This window comes from Schistocerca americana, chromosome 1 (genome assembly GCF_021461395.2).
Source record: "Schistocerca americana isolate TAMUIC-IGC-003095 chromosome 1, iqSchAmer2.1, whole genome shotgun sequence".
Taxonomy (NCBI): domain Eukaryota; kingdom Metazoa; phylum Arthropoda; class Insecta; order Orthoptera; family Acrididae; genus Schistocerca; species Schistocerca americana.
Genome location: NC_060119.1, coordinates 479,541,059 through 479,557,962, shown reverse-complemented (window position 1 = coordinate 479,557,962; position 16,904 = coordinate 479,541,059). Strand labels below are relative to the sequence as shown.

Genomic DNA, 16,904 nt, shown 5'->3' with positions numbered 1-16,904 from the left:
GGTTAGACGTTCACCACTCTTCGCAGAACTTGTGGTTCGGAGGAGGAAGGAAGATCCGGTTTATAGTCCTGTCGACATCGAGGTCGTTAGAGACGGACCACAAACTTTGATGATGTAGTGGATGAGGAAGGAAATAGACCGTGTCCTTGCAAAGGAACCACCCCGGCGTTTGCCTGGAGCGGTTTAGGGAAATCACGGGAAACCTAAGTTGGATGGCCGGATGCAGGTTTGTACCGTCATCCTCCAGTAAACAAGTCCAGTGTGCTAACCACTGCGCCACCTCGCTCTGTGCGGTCAGGAGGCTTGTCCGCCGAAAGAGCACAATGCACAAGAGTTTCGGAGCACACCACTTATCGTACATTGTTGTACATGAAGCTCTGCAGCACGCCACGCCTACATGTTGACCCAACGACGTTGCTAATTACGATTCCAGTGGCCTCGGGACCATCAGGATTTCGATCAGTCGAAACGTGGCGGTTCTTTGGGTGAATCACATTTTTGCTATACCGCCTCGATGGTCGTCTCCACAAACGCCGTCATCTAGATGAACAGCGGCTCGAACACTGCAGACGCCACGGACGCAAGCTGGTAGGAGCTGTATTAAGCTGTGGGAGACATTCTGCTACGCTTGCATCGGGCCTATGGTGGTAATCAAAGATACGCTGACAGCTGATAACCACCTGCTAATCTTCATGCTTAATGTCTTCCCCAAAAGCGATGTCATCTTTCAGCAGTATACTGTTCGTGTATCGGAGCCAAAACTGTGCGACAGTGATTTGAATAGCATTATAGTGAACTCACGTCAATGTCTCGGCGACCAAATTCGCCAGATGTAAATTCTGTGGAGCCCATCTGGCTCGCTATAGTGCGCCAGTACCGCGTACGCATATTAGCGGCCCGTTATTTACGCGAATTACATGACATGTGCGTAGACATCTAATGCCACATTGCTCCACAAACCTACCAACAAACAGTCGGATCCCTGATACGCAGAATCAGTTATATATTTCTTCGAAAGCCGTACAAACAAGTTATCAAGCAGGTGGTAATAATGTTTTGGCTCATCAGCGTAAATATGGAGTGGAAGGAGGCCATGCAACAGGCAGGTGTCGAGGCATTCACTGAACAAAATACATCAAGTTATGCTATCTGAAGTGAATTAGAAAATATTAAACGTATGTTAATGGACGGTATTCCACAATGGCGAAACGATCTCACCTCTAAGGCCACGGACTGGCATCACACGATTGTTGGTATACAGAACATGCAGCATGATGCTTAGTGCTCATAAAGTTTATGAACAGTCCACTTTACCTGTCGTATTGTAACAACTTTGGCCAAGTCAGTCTGAACACTGAGTACTCTAATAAATCGGTGAGGGCAGTATCCAATTTGATGGGAATATTGCTCGAAGAAAGGCTATTGAAGCCTTTGTCAGTTCCAGTGTTTATATTGGAGAAGACGTCCCCCCATCCGGTTGCTTCCGTAAAAGTTCTCAGGAACGTGTTACCGAAGTCGTGGAACGACAGATAAAAGATTCTGTTCGTTGCAGCACACATTCAGGGCAAAGGAGCCTTACGGACGAGGAAGCTGCGGAAAATTGTATTATGCATGACCAATTTGAAAAGACGTTTCTGACCAAATACGGTCAGGATGTGATCAGGAACGATTACGTGAACAGGTGTCAATCCTGAAATTTATAACCAGAAGCATGACAGTTTAAGGAAATACTTTGAAAGATATGTTAACAAGATACGCAACTGTAGTGATCCGATAGTTCACAAAGATCTACTGGGAATTTTAAAGGCAAAGTTGCCTGTCAGTATTTGCGAGAAGTTAATTACTGTACCAGATCACGATTTAGAGTATGTTTTATCAGTACTGGACTCAACAGATTTGATTCAGGCTGATGTTAAGAGTAGCTCTGGGAACGGTGTGCCGCCGCCGGCGAATTCGAATGGCAACGGCAGAAGTGAAGAGTGTAACGGCGGGTGGGCACCGATGCAACACTGTGATGCAGCACGGCATGGAAATCAAAATGCAGATGTAAAAGGTCAGTGCAGATTGCAGTTTTATCGTCGGTCGTCGAGTAATAATTATAGTATCATCCAGAGCATCACTCAAATAGAAAAGCGAACCCTGGCAACCAAATAACAGGAACCAGTGGCATCAAACTTACGGGAGTTAGTGGCCATCTAACACAAGAAACCCACCATCGCCGTGAGTCAGAACTGTGAAAATAGACCTAGGCACAATGATGGACCTCCACAAAACTGGACTCTACAAAATAGTCATGACATTTGCATAGTCGAGATGGTTCAAAGATGCCTACCTGACTACAAGTGAGCAGACAAAGCAAAAGTTAATTCATCAAGCTCCTTGGTGACAGTCATGGAACGGAATGAGTGCACCATTGCCAGCGTGCATCTTCAAAAGTTGCATTATAACGACGGCATTGACATCTGTGAAGAATTTCGCAATGATCATGAAACCTGTGGGAAAGCTCTATTGGAATAGTGCAGGCAGTTGTTAATGCTGTGGTGAGAGGAATACCCACCACTATTATTTTTGACATGGATGCAAATTTAAATGTGGTTATGAGTAATTTTTCTCAATAAACTGTTTGTCATGGATGGACTTCATGCATAAGAGAGACCTGCAGATCGACCTTCCAGGCAGAAAGTGCCACTTGAAACTGAATGAGAGTTATGTTTTTCTTTTTTTTAATTTGATAAAAACGAACACAGAGCATGGTGGACTCTGGGATTTGAATATTTCAATTGAAATATAAGATGTAGTGTGCTGCGTATGCATGGTCATACCACTTGTGGAAATGTTACATCTGTTTCTACAGACAGTAACGGTGTACTGATAGATTCTAGAATGATATGAAATAAAGTTATGGACACTGAAATTTTAACTGGACACCAGAGTAAGAAATTAGCTATCTTATTGTTTCAGTACGAAAATGTTTTTTCCCAGACACCTGGTGTAGTAAATGGTCGTGAGTATGAAATGGAAATGGTCTCCCACTAGACCTATTGCCTACTGTTAAAAGAGACATACAGAAGATGCTGCAATGGGGGACTATAGAAACTTCTCTGTCACCTGACAGTAGATCACCATTGACTGCTGCAAAACTAGAATCAGATGTGTGCCTGGACATAGACACTAAGTCAGTTGATAAGATTGTTGTCCCAGTAAGGACTAGGCCTGATCCATTAGAGGAACAGCTGCAAAGTTTTTATGGCGTGCAATTTTTATCTGCAACAGTTATTTGATCTTCATATTCGCAGGTAGCCGTGACAGAATTCCTGCAAATACACAGTCTTTATTTTTGAAGTGAGGTTGTATCAGTTTAAAGTCCTACCTTTCGGCCTTAATACCATGTCCATCTCTCGAGTCTTTATCACAGCACTAGACGCTGTCCATGGACCATAGCTGCTGGACAAAGTCACACTATACATGATGACTTATTAATTGCCTCCTCACATTGGCTAGAACATACTGAGTTGTTAACTAGGGTACTGAGTAAATTTTCTTGTTCCACGATCACTGCATATCTGGCGAGATCCAGATTCGTAAAAGACAAAGCTTTTTGGGCACATCATCTCATCAGCGGGAATTCTGCTGGACACAGAGAAAATAAAAGCGATAGCAAATTCCCCGCCTTCAACAATGATGAAACAAAAGCATTTTTAAGACACCCTCATTTTTAGGCAATTTGTTCCTAGCCAGTTAATGAACAGTACAGAACTGTTGAATCTGTGGCAGAAGAATGCTACTTGGTTTTCGTCGGACAAGTGTCATAAAGCTGTTTGCAAAACTGAGGATGCACTTGTGAATTCTGACTTTTGCACCACCCTGACATGCATAATGACTTCTGCATCGTAACAGATGTGATGCACTTGTGAATTCTGACATTTTGCACCACCCTGGCATGCATAGTGACTTCTGCATCGCAACAGATGTGTCTTGTTGTGATGTAGGCACCTGTCTGTTTCAGATTTTTTAATAATGATGGGAAAACTGAAGTAAGAACTTTGAGTTTCGTCATTGGCTGCTTACTGATGTGAGAGATCATGCACAACGACTAAAGTGGAGGGCTTGGCTGTGGTTTGGTCCTGCAAATAATTCGGTTATCTATGATAGAAACATAAAGGTGTTTTGTGATCATCAAGCACAGTTTTTTCTTGCCATGTAAATTGCTGCACTCAATGCTTGTCCAGTGGTCACTCTTTTTGCCAGTGTATGACTATGAGATTGTCGATAGAAGTGGTAAAGACAATGTAATTGGGGATGCTCTCTCGAGACTTCTCAGGCAGTTCCTAGAATATTCAGACCACTTGAACAAATGTCTCATTTTAATGTGTTACTAATGAAAGACCTGCAAAATTGCCTTTATTATTTAAAGTTGTACTAAGACATTGGAATTTTGCAAGATGCGGATCCTAGGTTATAAAAGTTAAAGACATCATGACAGGAAACTCGCATCACAAACTGACATAGCACTACCAAGTGCATAAGAATGTCCTGCTCCAGGGTTAAACAAACGGTTCGAATTCATGGTGTATGTATTCCATCAGCATATCAAGAAAATCTTGTAATGCATATGCGCTTAACATGAAGCCACCCTGGGGTAGAAAAGTGTAAACAAAAGCTATCTCAGTGTTGTTACATCCCAAACCTGGATTGATGTGTGCATCAGTTACTGCGAAGTGGTACCATCTGTCAGAAAACCAAACTGATGAATGAGTCAAACAAAATTCCCTTATATCCTATTGTAACAAATAAACGTTTAGAAAACATTGCCACTGACGTCGCTGGACCCGTCCCCCAGGCTGATGATAAAAAGGATCAGGGCTGTTTACATAACCAGGTTTGGAAAACCTGATGCATTTCTCTCTGACAATGCTCCGAATTTTACTGGTAAAAGAAAGAGGAAGGCCTTTTTATAACAGTATAACATCAGACAGATATTAGTATCGTTTTATCACCCAGCGTCACATCCGATAGAACATGTTTTCCAGGAATTCAACTGTTTCATAAGGACCTACGCTCCACAACAAAAAACTAAAAGGATTGCATTTGTATTTTCCTTTGAACAGGTTGTCAACAACCTTCCGCATACCTCCACGTGTCTTACACCTGCTGAAGTAATACTGGGAACCACAGAAAGAAATGAACGGATAAATCCACCCGCCCAAATGCCCAGTATCGAGCCAACAAAAGAAGAAAGAATAAGACAAAAACTCCTCTCACTAAATATGTCGGCATGCCTTTGAAAGTCCGTCTCTAACAAAAGACTAGGTCAGATACAGGAATTTCGAATAGGTAAGATAATTCTATTTAAATCGCATCCAAAGCACTCACTCCTCAAAAAGGAACAGAAAATGGCAGTTATCATACACTGGATCATAAAAGATAATTAGAAAACCCCATAAAGGGCGCTATCCGATTGCACAGCCCGAGTTTTCAAAAATCAAAGAACTGTATCATAATAAGGATTTAAAGAAGAACATACAGTAGAAATCTTGATATATCGTAAGATAGTGTGAAAATATATTTCAGATGTTTCCATTCATGAATACGTTTGTGTATGGTATAAAATGAGATTTGATCTCTGATCAAAATAGAAATAAGCAATATATAAATAAGATTTTTCTTTGTCTTGTACATACACATTGTTTTACTCTGCTTAAGTTAAGCTAAGTCTAAGATAAGTAATACGTACTGACATGATAAGCATTTCTGTTTCTTTACGCATGACCAAAATATGGTTTGCAAAGGGAGAGACAATTAGTATCATTCTACAAAGATGGCTCTTTGTGAATAAGTAACAAAATCTCGACTGTAAATAGCTGTCTCAATGTTTAACAAGGGAAGAAGTTTCATCTACTTGTAGTGAGAAATGACAAAGTCATCTAACGGATGTGAGGAGTAAAAGATAACAGAATTATATGATAAAGCAACATGAGTGCATTCAGTAATTACCAAATAATTAATGATACGTAATTCAACAAAATTATTAATAAGGATGTCATTCATATGACATACGCAAGCTATGTGGATTATAAGAGACAGTAAAATAGCAGTTTGGCTGTAGGTCATATCTTGCTTGTCCATGTATTGTGAATATGTAAATAACGCAAAATGAACATGATTAGTTGTAAGTCATGCTGAGCGTGAACCAAAATAATTTTTTAATCTTATTATGCAAAATACTGTAATGTTGTTGCTTTATTTTGCTATGAAAGCGGTACTGATAGACAAAAGCGGGTTAAAAGCTGTGAGCTGTCTGGGGAAGTTAACCGCGCATTACTGCGCAACTGTTTCGCCAGGTATCTAGTCTAGGTTTGCCAAATTCCCAAACAGACTAACATTAATTATAATCTTTTAATAGTCATACAACAACCGGTAATATATATATAAAAAAGAGAATTTAAATAAAAAGAAAGAAATCAGTTTATATTTGGAAATTTATTTTACGATTGATCATTGAAATTTCAGCATATTAAACTCGATTCATAACTAAGCTGGTGCCTTATTTAGGATTGTGAAAATGTGAGATTGTAATCTTATGGAACACATCAAATATGGAGCCAAGATTGGGAGACTGCATACAACACTGCATTCATAAAATAACACACGAAGAACGTTGAAACATATGCAAGAGGAAATTAACCACAACCAACCGATTCAATTTTCACCCAAAGAAATTACGTTCGTAGCACAATCCTGTCCGTCATGTAATTACCACACACTTGTATACTAAATTCATACCAACTCTCTGTGAAATCTTCCCAAAAAGAATAGCTGAGGGCTACTTTGATGATTACACCACATGCTTCACGTGGTCAACTTGGTTTACACAAAGCGTACAACTCTACAATAATTTTGATAATTAAAATAAATTAGATCGAAAAGCAATTTACAAAAGAAAAACCTCGAACTGGTTACTAACGTCTTACTATTAACCTGATGGGTCAAACAGTTATATAAGCACGTGGTACTGGTCTCGCAAAGTACACCCCACGTGGGTTGAACATAAAGAAAAGTTGCTATATTGAAAAATATTGTCAAGACGAGACGTTATAATCACACAAGCATTCGCATTTAAGATTGATCTTAGTTAGAGTTACTGATCAACACGTGGTTCCACTTTACTCACAAAGTAGTGACAAAGCAACTACCGGAAAATAATCTGAACTTCACACGAGAATTACACTGCGCTGCAATTTAAGATAACATTAGATATTTTAGAGCTAAACCTGAAATAAAAGTGATTAAATTTCCAGTTAGGCTGAACTTAAGAAATCCATTGTCCTACGGACTTAGCAGACACGCGCTTAGCCGGAGATCTTACCACTTCAGACGCTCGCCACGGACAGACTGCCTGCCCCTTCCTGAGGGGTGGCTCACAAATACAAACGGAAGTGGCCAGAGGGGCAGCTTCCTATACCAACATGACCATACTAAGAATGGAAACCTCTCTGCTTTTAGAAAGCGTAGCTACCTGTTCCGACGTTGGTCCTACTGTTCTCTAGCAGACAGGCTTGTCTGCTACCCTCAAGCATGCAACTAGAAATACATTTGCTCATTCATCCTCTCACACAGAAGGGAAGGGGGATGACAGTATCTTATCATATACAGTATATAAAAGAAAGCTGATGTAGGTTCCGTATGAGACTGTGTGACATGAATTACATATAAACTGTGATTTGAAGTGTAGTAGTGTGACAGATCGTTCTTGTTTATGTGTAAAAGTAACACGTTCCACTACTCAGTCTCCTCCCAGATAGTCAGAAACGCCACAGTAAATTTAGAAGAGGAATTTATGCCGTAAATGACAACAGATTTAAGAAATCAAACATGAAAGGAATCCAACAGAGACCTTTCAATACATTTTCATGATTTTATCCTTAGGATAACATTAACAAATTTATTTTGGTCCTTCAGATTTTGTCTATACTCCCTAATCCTTTATTTCTGAACAACACTGTATGAGATGTAACGACGGACCATGAATTCTTGAAGACATGTTGCATTCTAAGTTTCTTTCGCATACGTGATTTTTTTGATATGTCCTTTCTGTTTTATTCGGTGTGCAGCAAGGTATCAGATGTTTCTATTCTGCAAAATTAGAACAATGGTAACCTTGGTAGCCTGTACACAATGCCACTGGATACGAAAAATAATTTCATTTGTGTCAGGCCACTGAGTAATACACTAGAAACACGACCATATGTCTCATAAAAAGAAAAACTGTGAGCTTAAAACTAAATCCAGTAAATACTACGTATGCAATTTCGTTTCTGTAGTATAAGCAAATCTTTTACGCTCTGCTGGACATAGAAGCTCTGCCTGTTCCTAAGAGAAAATAATTAGAAATGAGTTGATGCGAGACTGGAGTGCTATATAGAATAACTGGCGGCTACAACGAAAAGTTGTAGCATACTCATGCGAGCGATGTTGTTTGGCGGTGCCAGAAGTGCAAACGCCCAAAACATATTAAAACATACAGTGCAATGGAACCCACCTCAGACGGACTGGAAGCTAGGTGCAGTGGTCTGGTAATCCACAATCGATGGACAGCTTTTGTCTCCTGTGCATTTTGAATTCTGCATGTGATTATGTATCCACAAAGACGTAATGCAACCGCAGTCACGAGCTGAACCACTACTTAGTTGGCGAGCACAAAGAATGTGAATGCACAGACAGCTGTTGTCGCATGCTGAACTCTGTAAAAAAGGTATTTCAGGTGCAAATTTAGAATTCGGTGGCAGTACGGTGACATTTCTTTACTGCCTCAAGTGGCCGTTTGTGTAGTTAAGAAGTGTGTTTACTCGTTCCCCATACTCAACATGGCGATTTCCGGAGTTTTTTCATCAACATTTATTACAACACCTCACTCCCACTTTTCACTGTGTGTTGACAACGTGTGTGTGTGTTTTGCTATGTGTCATTCTCTGTGTTAGTGGATTTTGTGTGTGTGTGTGTGTGTGTGTGTGTGTGTGTGTGTGTGTGTGTGTCACAGCATCATAACAATGTTTCACCAGGCAACGCCGGTCAACTGCTGTTTGTGTATGAGAAATCGGTTGGAAACTTTCCTCATGTCAGCACGTTGTAGGTGTCGCCACCGGTGACAACCTTGTGTGAATGCTCTGAAAAGCTAATCATTTGCATACCACAGCATCTTCTTTCTGTCGGTTAAATTTCGCGTCTGTAGCACGTCATCTTCGTGAAGTAGCAATTTTAATGGCCAGTAGTGTATATTTGCTAATCGACACACGGCTGCGTTCCCACCATCCACTTAGGTGGATAGTCAAGATGAACTTGAAAACTGTTCAGTCTCTTTACGATTTTCTCGATGCCGTCCTTTCTGTCAAACAGGTGCGCGTACGTGCTGCCGGTATTCGAGATGGACTCGAGACTGAAGCACGTGCCGAGGGACAAGACGGAGCTGCGGCAACTGGCGCTGAGCCAGCAGGTCCGTCCCTACCACTGGCCTGTCTACAGGCGCAACCAGAGGTGCGTGCAGCCCACACGCTGGCTGTACCACGAATCGAATGCCTCTCAGCTTAACATCGCATACGAGATGCCGTACGAGTGGAAGGCCGAACCAGTATTCGTCGCAACGAGCGAAGATCTTCCCGTCTTCGATGAGACGTTCGTCGGCTACGGATTCACCAGAAACACGCAGGTGTGGCTGCACATTCGTCACTTGAACAGATCTTGCGGAATACGACATATGTCACTAGACGTCGGATTTTCTTTCATTTTGAATTGTTTAATCTGAATTCTCTTGTCTGCACCGCTATCTTAGGCCGGTCAGAGAGAGAGAGAGAGAGAGAGAGAGAGAGAGAGAGAGAGAGAGAGTACTGACTCTGTTCGAAATTATGTGGGAAATAGTCATTGTGGTTCTGCAGAAGGAAGAAGGACAATATTCACTTCTACGAGTTCGTATAAACTACAGCCACACAGACTTTAAGTGGCGAGATTGAACTTCCCTGAATACAAGATCTGTTATCACAGGAAGGTATTTGTGACACTTTTAGGCGTTGTGAGCGGCCAACACCTGTCTCCTCTAGGTTAACGCTAAAGGTCGAGGTGATAATGTATCCTGTGACGGGGACATCTGTATTAAACTCTATCAAGTAAAGAAATTTTAGAAAGAAAATACTCAGGAACTAAAATTTAGGCCTATTAATTAGCTATTAACTGTAATTGATTACAAACAGCAATACAGTAAGTGTGTAGGTGGTGCAGAGGGGCTACACAAATGTCAAGTCCTACTGAGGTACAGCGATACCGGTGGTAGCTGAGGAGACGTGGGACGTGTGCTGCAGAGTCTTACAAGTCACTGGTCGGGAGTCGACTATCACACAATAGGCGCAACTTTCGTGGCGCCGAAAAGGATCCTCTATTTAAAAGCAGAAAGAGGTTTTTGAGCTAGGGTCCTTCTTTTCAGTTGTCTCAAGAAGTGGGGATACGTGGCCAGTTACGTCCACGCATTCTCGAAGAACCACGGAACTATACGAAATGCGGTTGTCTCCTGTCAGTGTCCCCGAGAGCTCGGGTCTCTTGGCTTCTATGATGCAAATATTAACAACTATCACCCGTCCGGCGCTTGGTGGGAATATGGCTGATGCTTCAAATGGGTTCAAATGGCTCTGAGCACTATAGGACTTAACATCTGAGAACTACTTAAACCTAACTAACCTAAGGCATCACACACATCCATGCCCAAGGCAGAATTCGAACCTGCGACCGTAGCAGTCGCGCGGTTCCGGGTTGAAGCGCCTAGAACCGCTCGGCCACCGCGGCCGGCTTTTGGCTGATGCTATTTCTCCTTAGATGGAGTGGGGATCAATCAGTGGTAGGCCTCAGCTAAGTTTTCACAAGCCTGGCTGCTGTGTCATGACTCGTAAATCGCACGAGTGGATACTAGCACCCATAATGTCATTGCAAATCTGACAACCATTGTCACGGGAAACCTCGATGTGACCAATAGAGGCTCCTTGTTCGAAGTTCCACCTGCCGTCAGTTCTCTAGTCCCGCCACTTCCGGGGACGCAAATGTACAGAAGCGAGGTGACCTGCGTTTTCACCGGTCGTCTACCAGTCTCAACTAGCGCTTCTGTTTCGCCTCTCATTTCCTCCCACGTTAATACTGACGGCAGTTGCAAGTCACAATAGAGCACAGAGTTACAATACTGAGTCTGATTCCCCGTTTTGATTTCTGCTTTTGGGACATGATATACACAAAAATTATCTCCTTTTTCTTTTTTGTAAAAGCTCTTCGAGAGATTATTCTTAAGTCAGCTGGTCTGTTGTCTCAATGTGTCTTTCCTAACTATCCCAGCCTTTATTGTTATTTTTTGTGATCCAGTGTAGCGTTGTTCCTGAATATGCAGAGACTGCGTATGCCGTGCACCGCTGGCTGATGTATACCAGCAGTGATATTTATTGTTTGGGAATAAAATGCCCTTAATCAAACGTAGCTAATAACTGTTGAAAAATACATTAATTACACCATTCACGGACGCAATGCCTACATACTGTGGTAAGTCACTTGTTTGTTATAAATCAAAAGATAAATTTTGAAGCAGGGCTCTCTGTCGGAACCTCGTACAATAATCAGACAAACTATCAATGAACCCTTTGAATACGAGTTGGCAAGTTTAATCTTTACTAAGGCTCATTTCAAAGTTTTGTGTTAACAATCACGACAGGAATAATATTAGCTGCTAACGACTCAGACAGGAGGGTGCCAGAAAATGAGTGTCCGGGAGATTTAGAGACCAGCCTTCTATGGGATATAAGTATTAAACGTCACAAAATGGCCATTGTCGACAATCAAGAAATGTTCAAAACAAACTGTTAACTTGCACCATGACTACCGAATGAGAAATGGCACGCCAGAGTGATCAGAAAGGTTCGTACCCTCATCATCGAAGGCGAACTCCTTCGGATCTGCAAACTGTGCAGAACGTTCCGCTAGGTATCCATTCTTAAAGAATCCATATAGAATCATATTGGTGTAACGAGGGATGAGATATGATGGAATGTGATGGCATGCAACCGAATGAGAAACAGCCTGTCGTGGAGCTTATCTCGAAACTGGCTATAGTTTAAGGCGTGGCTGCAGATCGTGCGATAATATGTTTTACAGGCACGGAAAAAACAGACAACCAGATGCTGAGTTTTTCCAGTGGTTACAAGTGGTATGAACCTCAATGTCACACATTTTTCAGAAGGAATAGTTTCCTCTAAAGGAGTATTATTTTTATTCGCAGGCCAGGAATCAAGCAAAAGCGAGTTATTTTGACCAGCTATTGGCCAAAAGCAGTGCTCATACCATAGTTGTAGTTCTCTTACACCCGTTTACCAATCTTGTCTGTCGTGACGTAAATATTTCCAACTGTCCTTCCAAGATCACGCACACGAGAAAGAATGATAGGGTCAGAACATCTCTAACTCCTCGCAGCACAGTAAATAATTTTCCAGCCAATTTACCATTCAGATTGTATGTCAATGCGTGAAGGCATTGATGTTAGTTGATCTCGATACAGCTCTCTTCGGACCTCTAATTTCCAGGGTTCCTTTCATATGCATTTCCTCTTTAAATCTGGACTGGTCGGAGATGAAAACAAATTCCTTACTGACACGATGGGATGAGTTTGTTTATCTCATCTACAAATTTTCAGGCTGATTCTGCAGTTTTCTGTGCTTCGTCAAATTGAAGCTTTGTTTGAAATTTCGTTGTCTTATCTCTTCTAATTCTGTAGCACTCTTTCAAGTTATGTAACCATCCACTGCTTCGAATGAAATCATTGTAATCTATGTTGCGCGCGATTTAATGGGTATAACGTATCAGGCCACCATCAAGCACATCCTGTAAATTGAAACGTGCAAACACTAGTTTCTGTAACAAATGCACCTTTCCCCCCTTGAATATCCGCAGCTCTTCTTCTGCGTTACACGGTCATATTACTGCCGCGGACTTATTCGAAATCTCTTCAGCATTTTTTTTTTTACTGTACTGTGTGTGATGTTCCGCCTACGTAATCATGTTTACTATCCGCTCCTTGAACAACGGTTGTCTCTTAATATGTTTCACTGACGAAGGGATTTGTGGCTCCCTGTTCGACAGAGATGATGGACTACATGCTCAACACCTGTTTCAGTGTCACTTTCATTTGTGAAGCACGTATCGTCATCATTGTATTACTCATGTAAGTTGTCCGCAAAATCGAGCGAATAAGACACCTCACATTCCGCTGACTCATCTTGCAGAAACGCTAACAATTTATCTGTCACTTCTTTCTCACTCTGCCAAATTCCTTGGTTTCCTTTCTGACGAAAGGTCAACTTCGGCAATTGTTGTTGTTGATATAATGCAATGTTTGCTTTGTTTATTCAAAAATGGTTCAGATGGCTCTGAGCACTATGGGACTTAACATTTTAGGCCATCAGTCCCCTAGAACGTAGAACTACTTAAACCTAACTAACCTAAGGACATCACACACAACCATGCCCGAGGCAGGATTCGAACCTGCGACCGTAGCAGTCCCGCGGTTCCGGACTGCAGCGCCTAGAACCACACGGCCACCGCGGCCGGCTTGCTTTTTTTATCATTGCCATCGTTCTGATTTGTATCAACACCATTAGTAGTATAGTACTGTTGTGAGTTATTCGTAGACTAAGCAGTCCAACTACGCTGTGATGTCCTTAGGTTACTTAGGCTTAAGTAGTTCTAAGTTCTAGGGGACTGATGACCTCAGCTGTTACGTCCCATAGTTCTCAGAGCCATTTGAACCATTTTTAAATTCTTTCCTCATCGTTGACACAATCCGAGTTCGTGCTCCGTCTCTAATGATTCTTCCTTCCTTTTTTCTTCATTGAAGACTTGGGAAACAAAGAACATCAGAGATCTGAAGAGGAAGAGTTGCATGCTCTTTAAAATATATCTTTCCCGCTACCTCCTGTATGTTATACAGAGGGGTCCAAAAAAATGTATCCACTGTTTAAAAGTTCATAAGTGGCAAAGTAACTGGCTGAGTTGTCTCATCTTTGGTAGTGTAATAGTTTGTAATTCCGGCAATCGCCACACAAGCGTTGTTTTGCGTTGTTTTGTTTTGTCAGATGACAGTCACCAGACAGGCAGTGTTTTGTTCTTAGTCGCACCTACTTACTCGAGTAAACATGGCTGGCGCAAGGCTTACATTCGATGAAAGGAAGTGGTATTTTAAGTACGAAAACATTAATGAGGTTCAACGACAATGGCGAAATGAGTACCAAACAGAGCCACCGACAAGTTTAACGAATCGTCGCATTCGAGACAAATTTGAAACCGAAGGCTGTGTTAAAGATGTACACAGAAGTCTGTGAGACAGTGTGCCCGTGAAACTGGAGTGAGTCGCTCAAGTATTCGGCGAATTTTGATGACAGCAAAATGGAAGTGCTACATCCCACGATCGCTACACGCAATGAACGAGGACGACCCAGATCGTAGAATGGAGTACTGCGAGTGGTTTACTAACATGGTGCACAACGATGAAGAGTTTGCAGAGATGATTGTGGTGTGTGGTCTGATGAGGCACAGTTCAAACGCAATGGTACAGTAAATCGCCACAATTGCTTCTATTGGGCCGTCGAAAATCCGAACGTCCATGGAGACAAACCCGTGGATTTGTGGTGTGGGGTGTCTTACCGTGGCTTGATTGGGCCATCCTTCTTTGACGGCACAGTTACCGCTGAGGTGTACCTTCAGAAGCTTCAAACATCTATTTTACATGCCATCCGAGACTTGTAATCCCTTTCATCACTTCTTATATCTGTAAAAACGGTTTTCCGTCTATCGTTGCGCTATAAACTGAATCCAGGAATCTTGTTTATCACTCGAAAACAAACAAAAAACAAAAAAAAAGAAAAAAAATGTTGAAATGGCTCTGAGCACTATGGGACTTAACATCTGAGGTTATCAGTCCCCTAGAACTTAAAACTACATAAACCTAACTAACCTAAGGACAACACACACATCCATGCCCGAGGTAGGATTCGAACCTGCGACCGTAGCGGTCGCGCGGTTCCAGACTGAAGCGCTTAGAACCGCTTGGCCACACCGGCCGGCGGAAGAGTTTACTTTCAACAGGATGGTGCCCCAGCCCACTACCAAAATCGTGTTAGGGCGTATCACGACGAAAATCTACCAGGAAGATGGATAGGCCGTAGAGATGCTCTGGAGTATCCACCACGTGCCCCAGACCTAACTCCTGTGGACTTTTACCTGTGGGGAACACTGAAGGACGTCGTTTATCGACAAAAGCCACGCACATTGTATGAACTTCGAAGAATCCATCGTACATTCATGTGCAAATATCCAACTGAACTCGTTGCAGTCAGTAGATCGTGCTGCAGTTAGGCGGCATCGTTTGTGTGAGGATATTTGGTGACCATTTCGAACACCTACAGCGATATCTTTAAGTTGGACTTTAAGCTACACTTTCACCAAAAATGAGACAACTACGTCAATTAGTTTGCAAGTTATCGACTTTTAAACAGTGGATACATTTTTTTTGGACCCCTCTGTATATTAATACCAGTTTTACAGAGACACAATAATGTTGCCGTGCTGCTATGTCTCGGCGGAATATTTGCTCTGTCTAGTGTGTTACTCTATTAGAAGTGAAACGTGTTGTTTCTGTACACAGGCCTACGAGATGTTCGCTTCTGGTTGGCGGTTCTTAGTGCTGGACAACGCCTTCCTGGTACACTTCGGCTTCCAGTCGGCGAAGCAGCGGCCGAAGTGGCGGCAGAAGCAGATGGCCGAGAACTACGGCCTGCTGAGGAAGTGGGCGCACCGCGTCGCCGTCCAAGGCGGCTCAGACCCTCTCCGTCTGGCTCGCAGGTACTCGCTCAGGAGGAAGCGGCCCTGATGGGCGACGCGCGTCCCTCATGGTGGCCTGGACACTGTCCGGCAAGGCAGCTGCAACGGCCAGCGCGAGCAGCGGAAGGCACTTCGTCTCTAACGGCATCTCCGCGAGCTTCCACCCTAGGCTTGAGTGAGGCACCTGTCTCGCGGATGTCACCACTTTATTCGTGATTTCCACCGGCGTTTTTGTCTGCACATGCTCCATTACAATATTTGTAATACTTCATGTTTATGTTTAATTGTTATACGAGATAGGTGATGAACAAGTTTAAATACGACGTATCACAATAGTTGGTGTACAAGAATGAAATGCGGGTATCTTTTTCTAAAAAAATATTGAATTCAGAAGAATGATAAATAGTGCTTTATTCAAAGTATGCTCCATCGTTTGTTATACATTTTCCCCATATTTCGGGCAGTTTGTTAACACCACACCAGTAAAAATTTTCCCCTTTTGCTTCGAACCACTCATCGAGCCATTTCTTCACATCTTCTTACTAACCAAAGCGCTGCTCAGAAAGTGCGCGATCCATCGGTGCAAACGAGTGGTAATCGGAAGGAGCCAAGTCTGGCGAGTAATCTGTATGGGGTAGGACTTCCAGCCGAGTGCTTCCAGTGTGTCGCGAACTGGTTTTCCCCCGTGTGAAGGGGCATTATCATGAAGAAAAATGACTGTGTTGCCTCTTTCGGTATTGTGGCCTTTTTTCAAGCAGCGAACGGCTCAGATCGGTCAATTGTTGTTGATAATGTTTAATATTAACCTAAAGCGTGATTTATTTTCAAAGAATATTCTTAAGAATTAATTTTATTTACTAGCGATTCATCAAGAACATTAACACATTTAATCACACTATGTAAGCATGGAAGTAACTGCCAGGGAGTAACTGATGAAATCATAACCAAATTCTTTTTAACAAATGGGAATTTTATTCACTTTAATAGTGCCTAAAAGCATTTTTTAAAAGAAA

At 42.2% G+C, this 16,904-nt stretch overlaps 1 protein-coding gene across 1 annotated transcript in view; it reads left to right on the top strand.

Moving 5' to 3' along the window:
* LOC124565148 (beta-1,4-glucuronyltransferase 1-like) overlaps nucleotides 1-15,940 on the top strand; it is a 92,265-nt gene extending 76,325 nt beyond the window's left edge. Inside the window, exons 4-5 of the mRNA XM_047131015.1 lie at nucleotides 9,394-9,703; nucleotides 15,716-15,940. Of these exons, the coding sequence (XP_046986971.1) occupies nucleotides 9,394-9,703; nucleotides 15,716-15,940 (535 nt within the window). The remainder of the gene's footprint in view (nucleotides 1-9,393; nucleotides 9,704-15,715) is intronic.
* The last annotated feature ends 964 nt before the right edge of the window (nucleotides 15,941-16,904 follow it).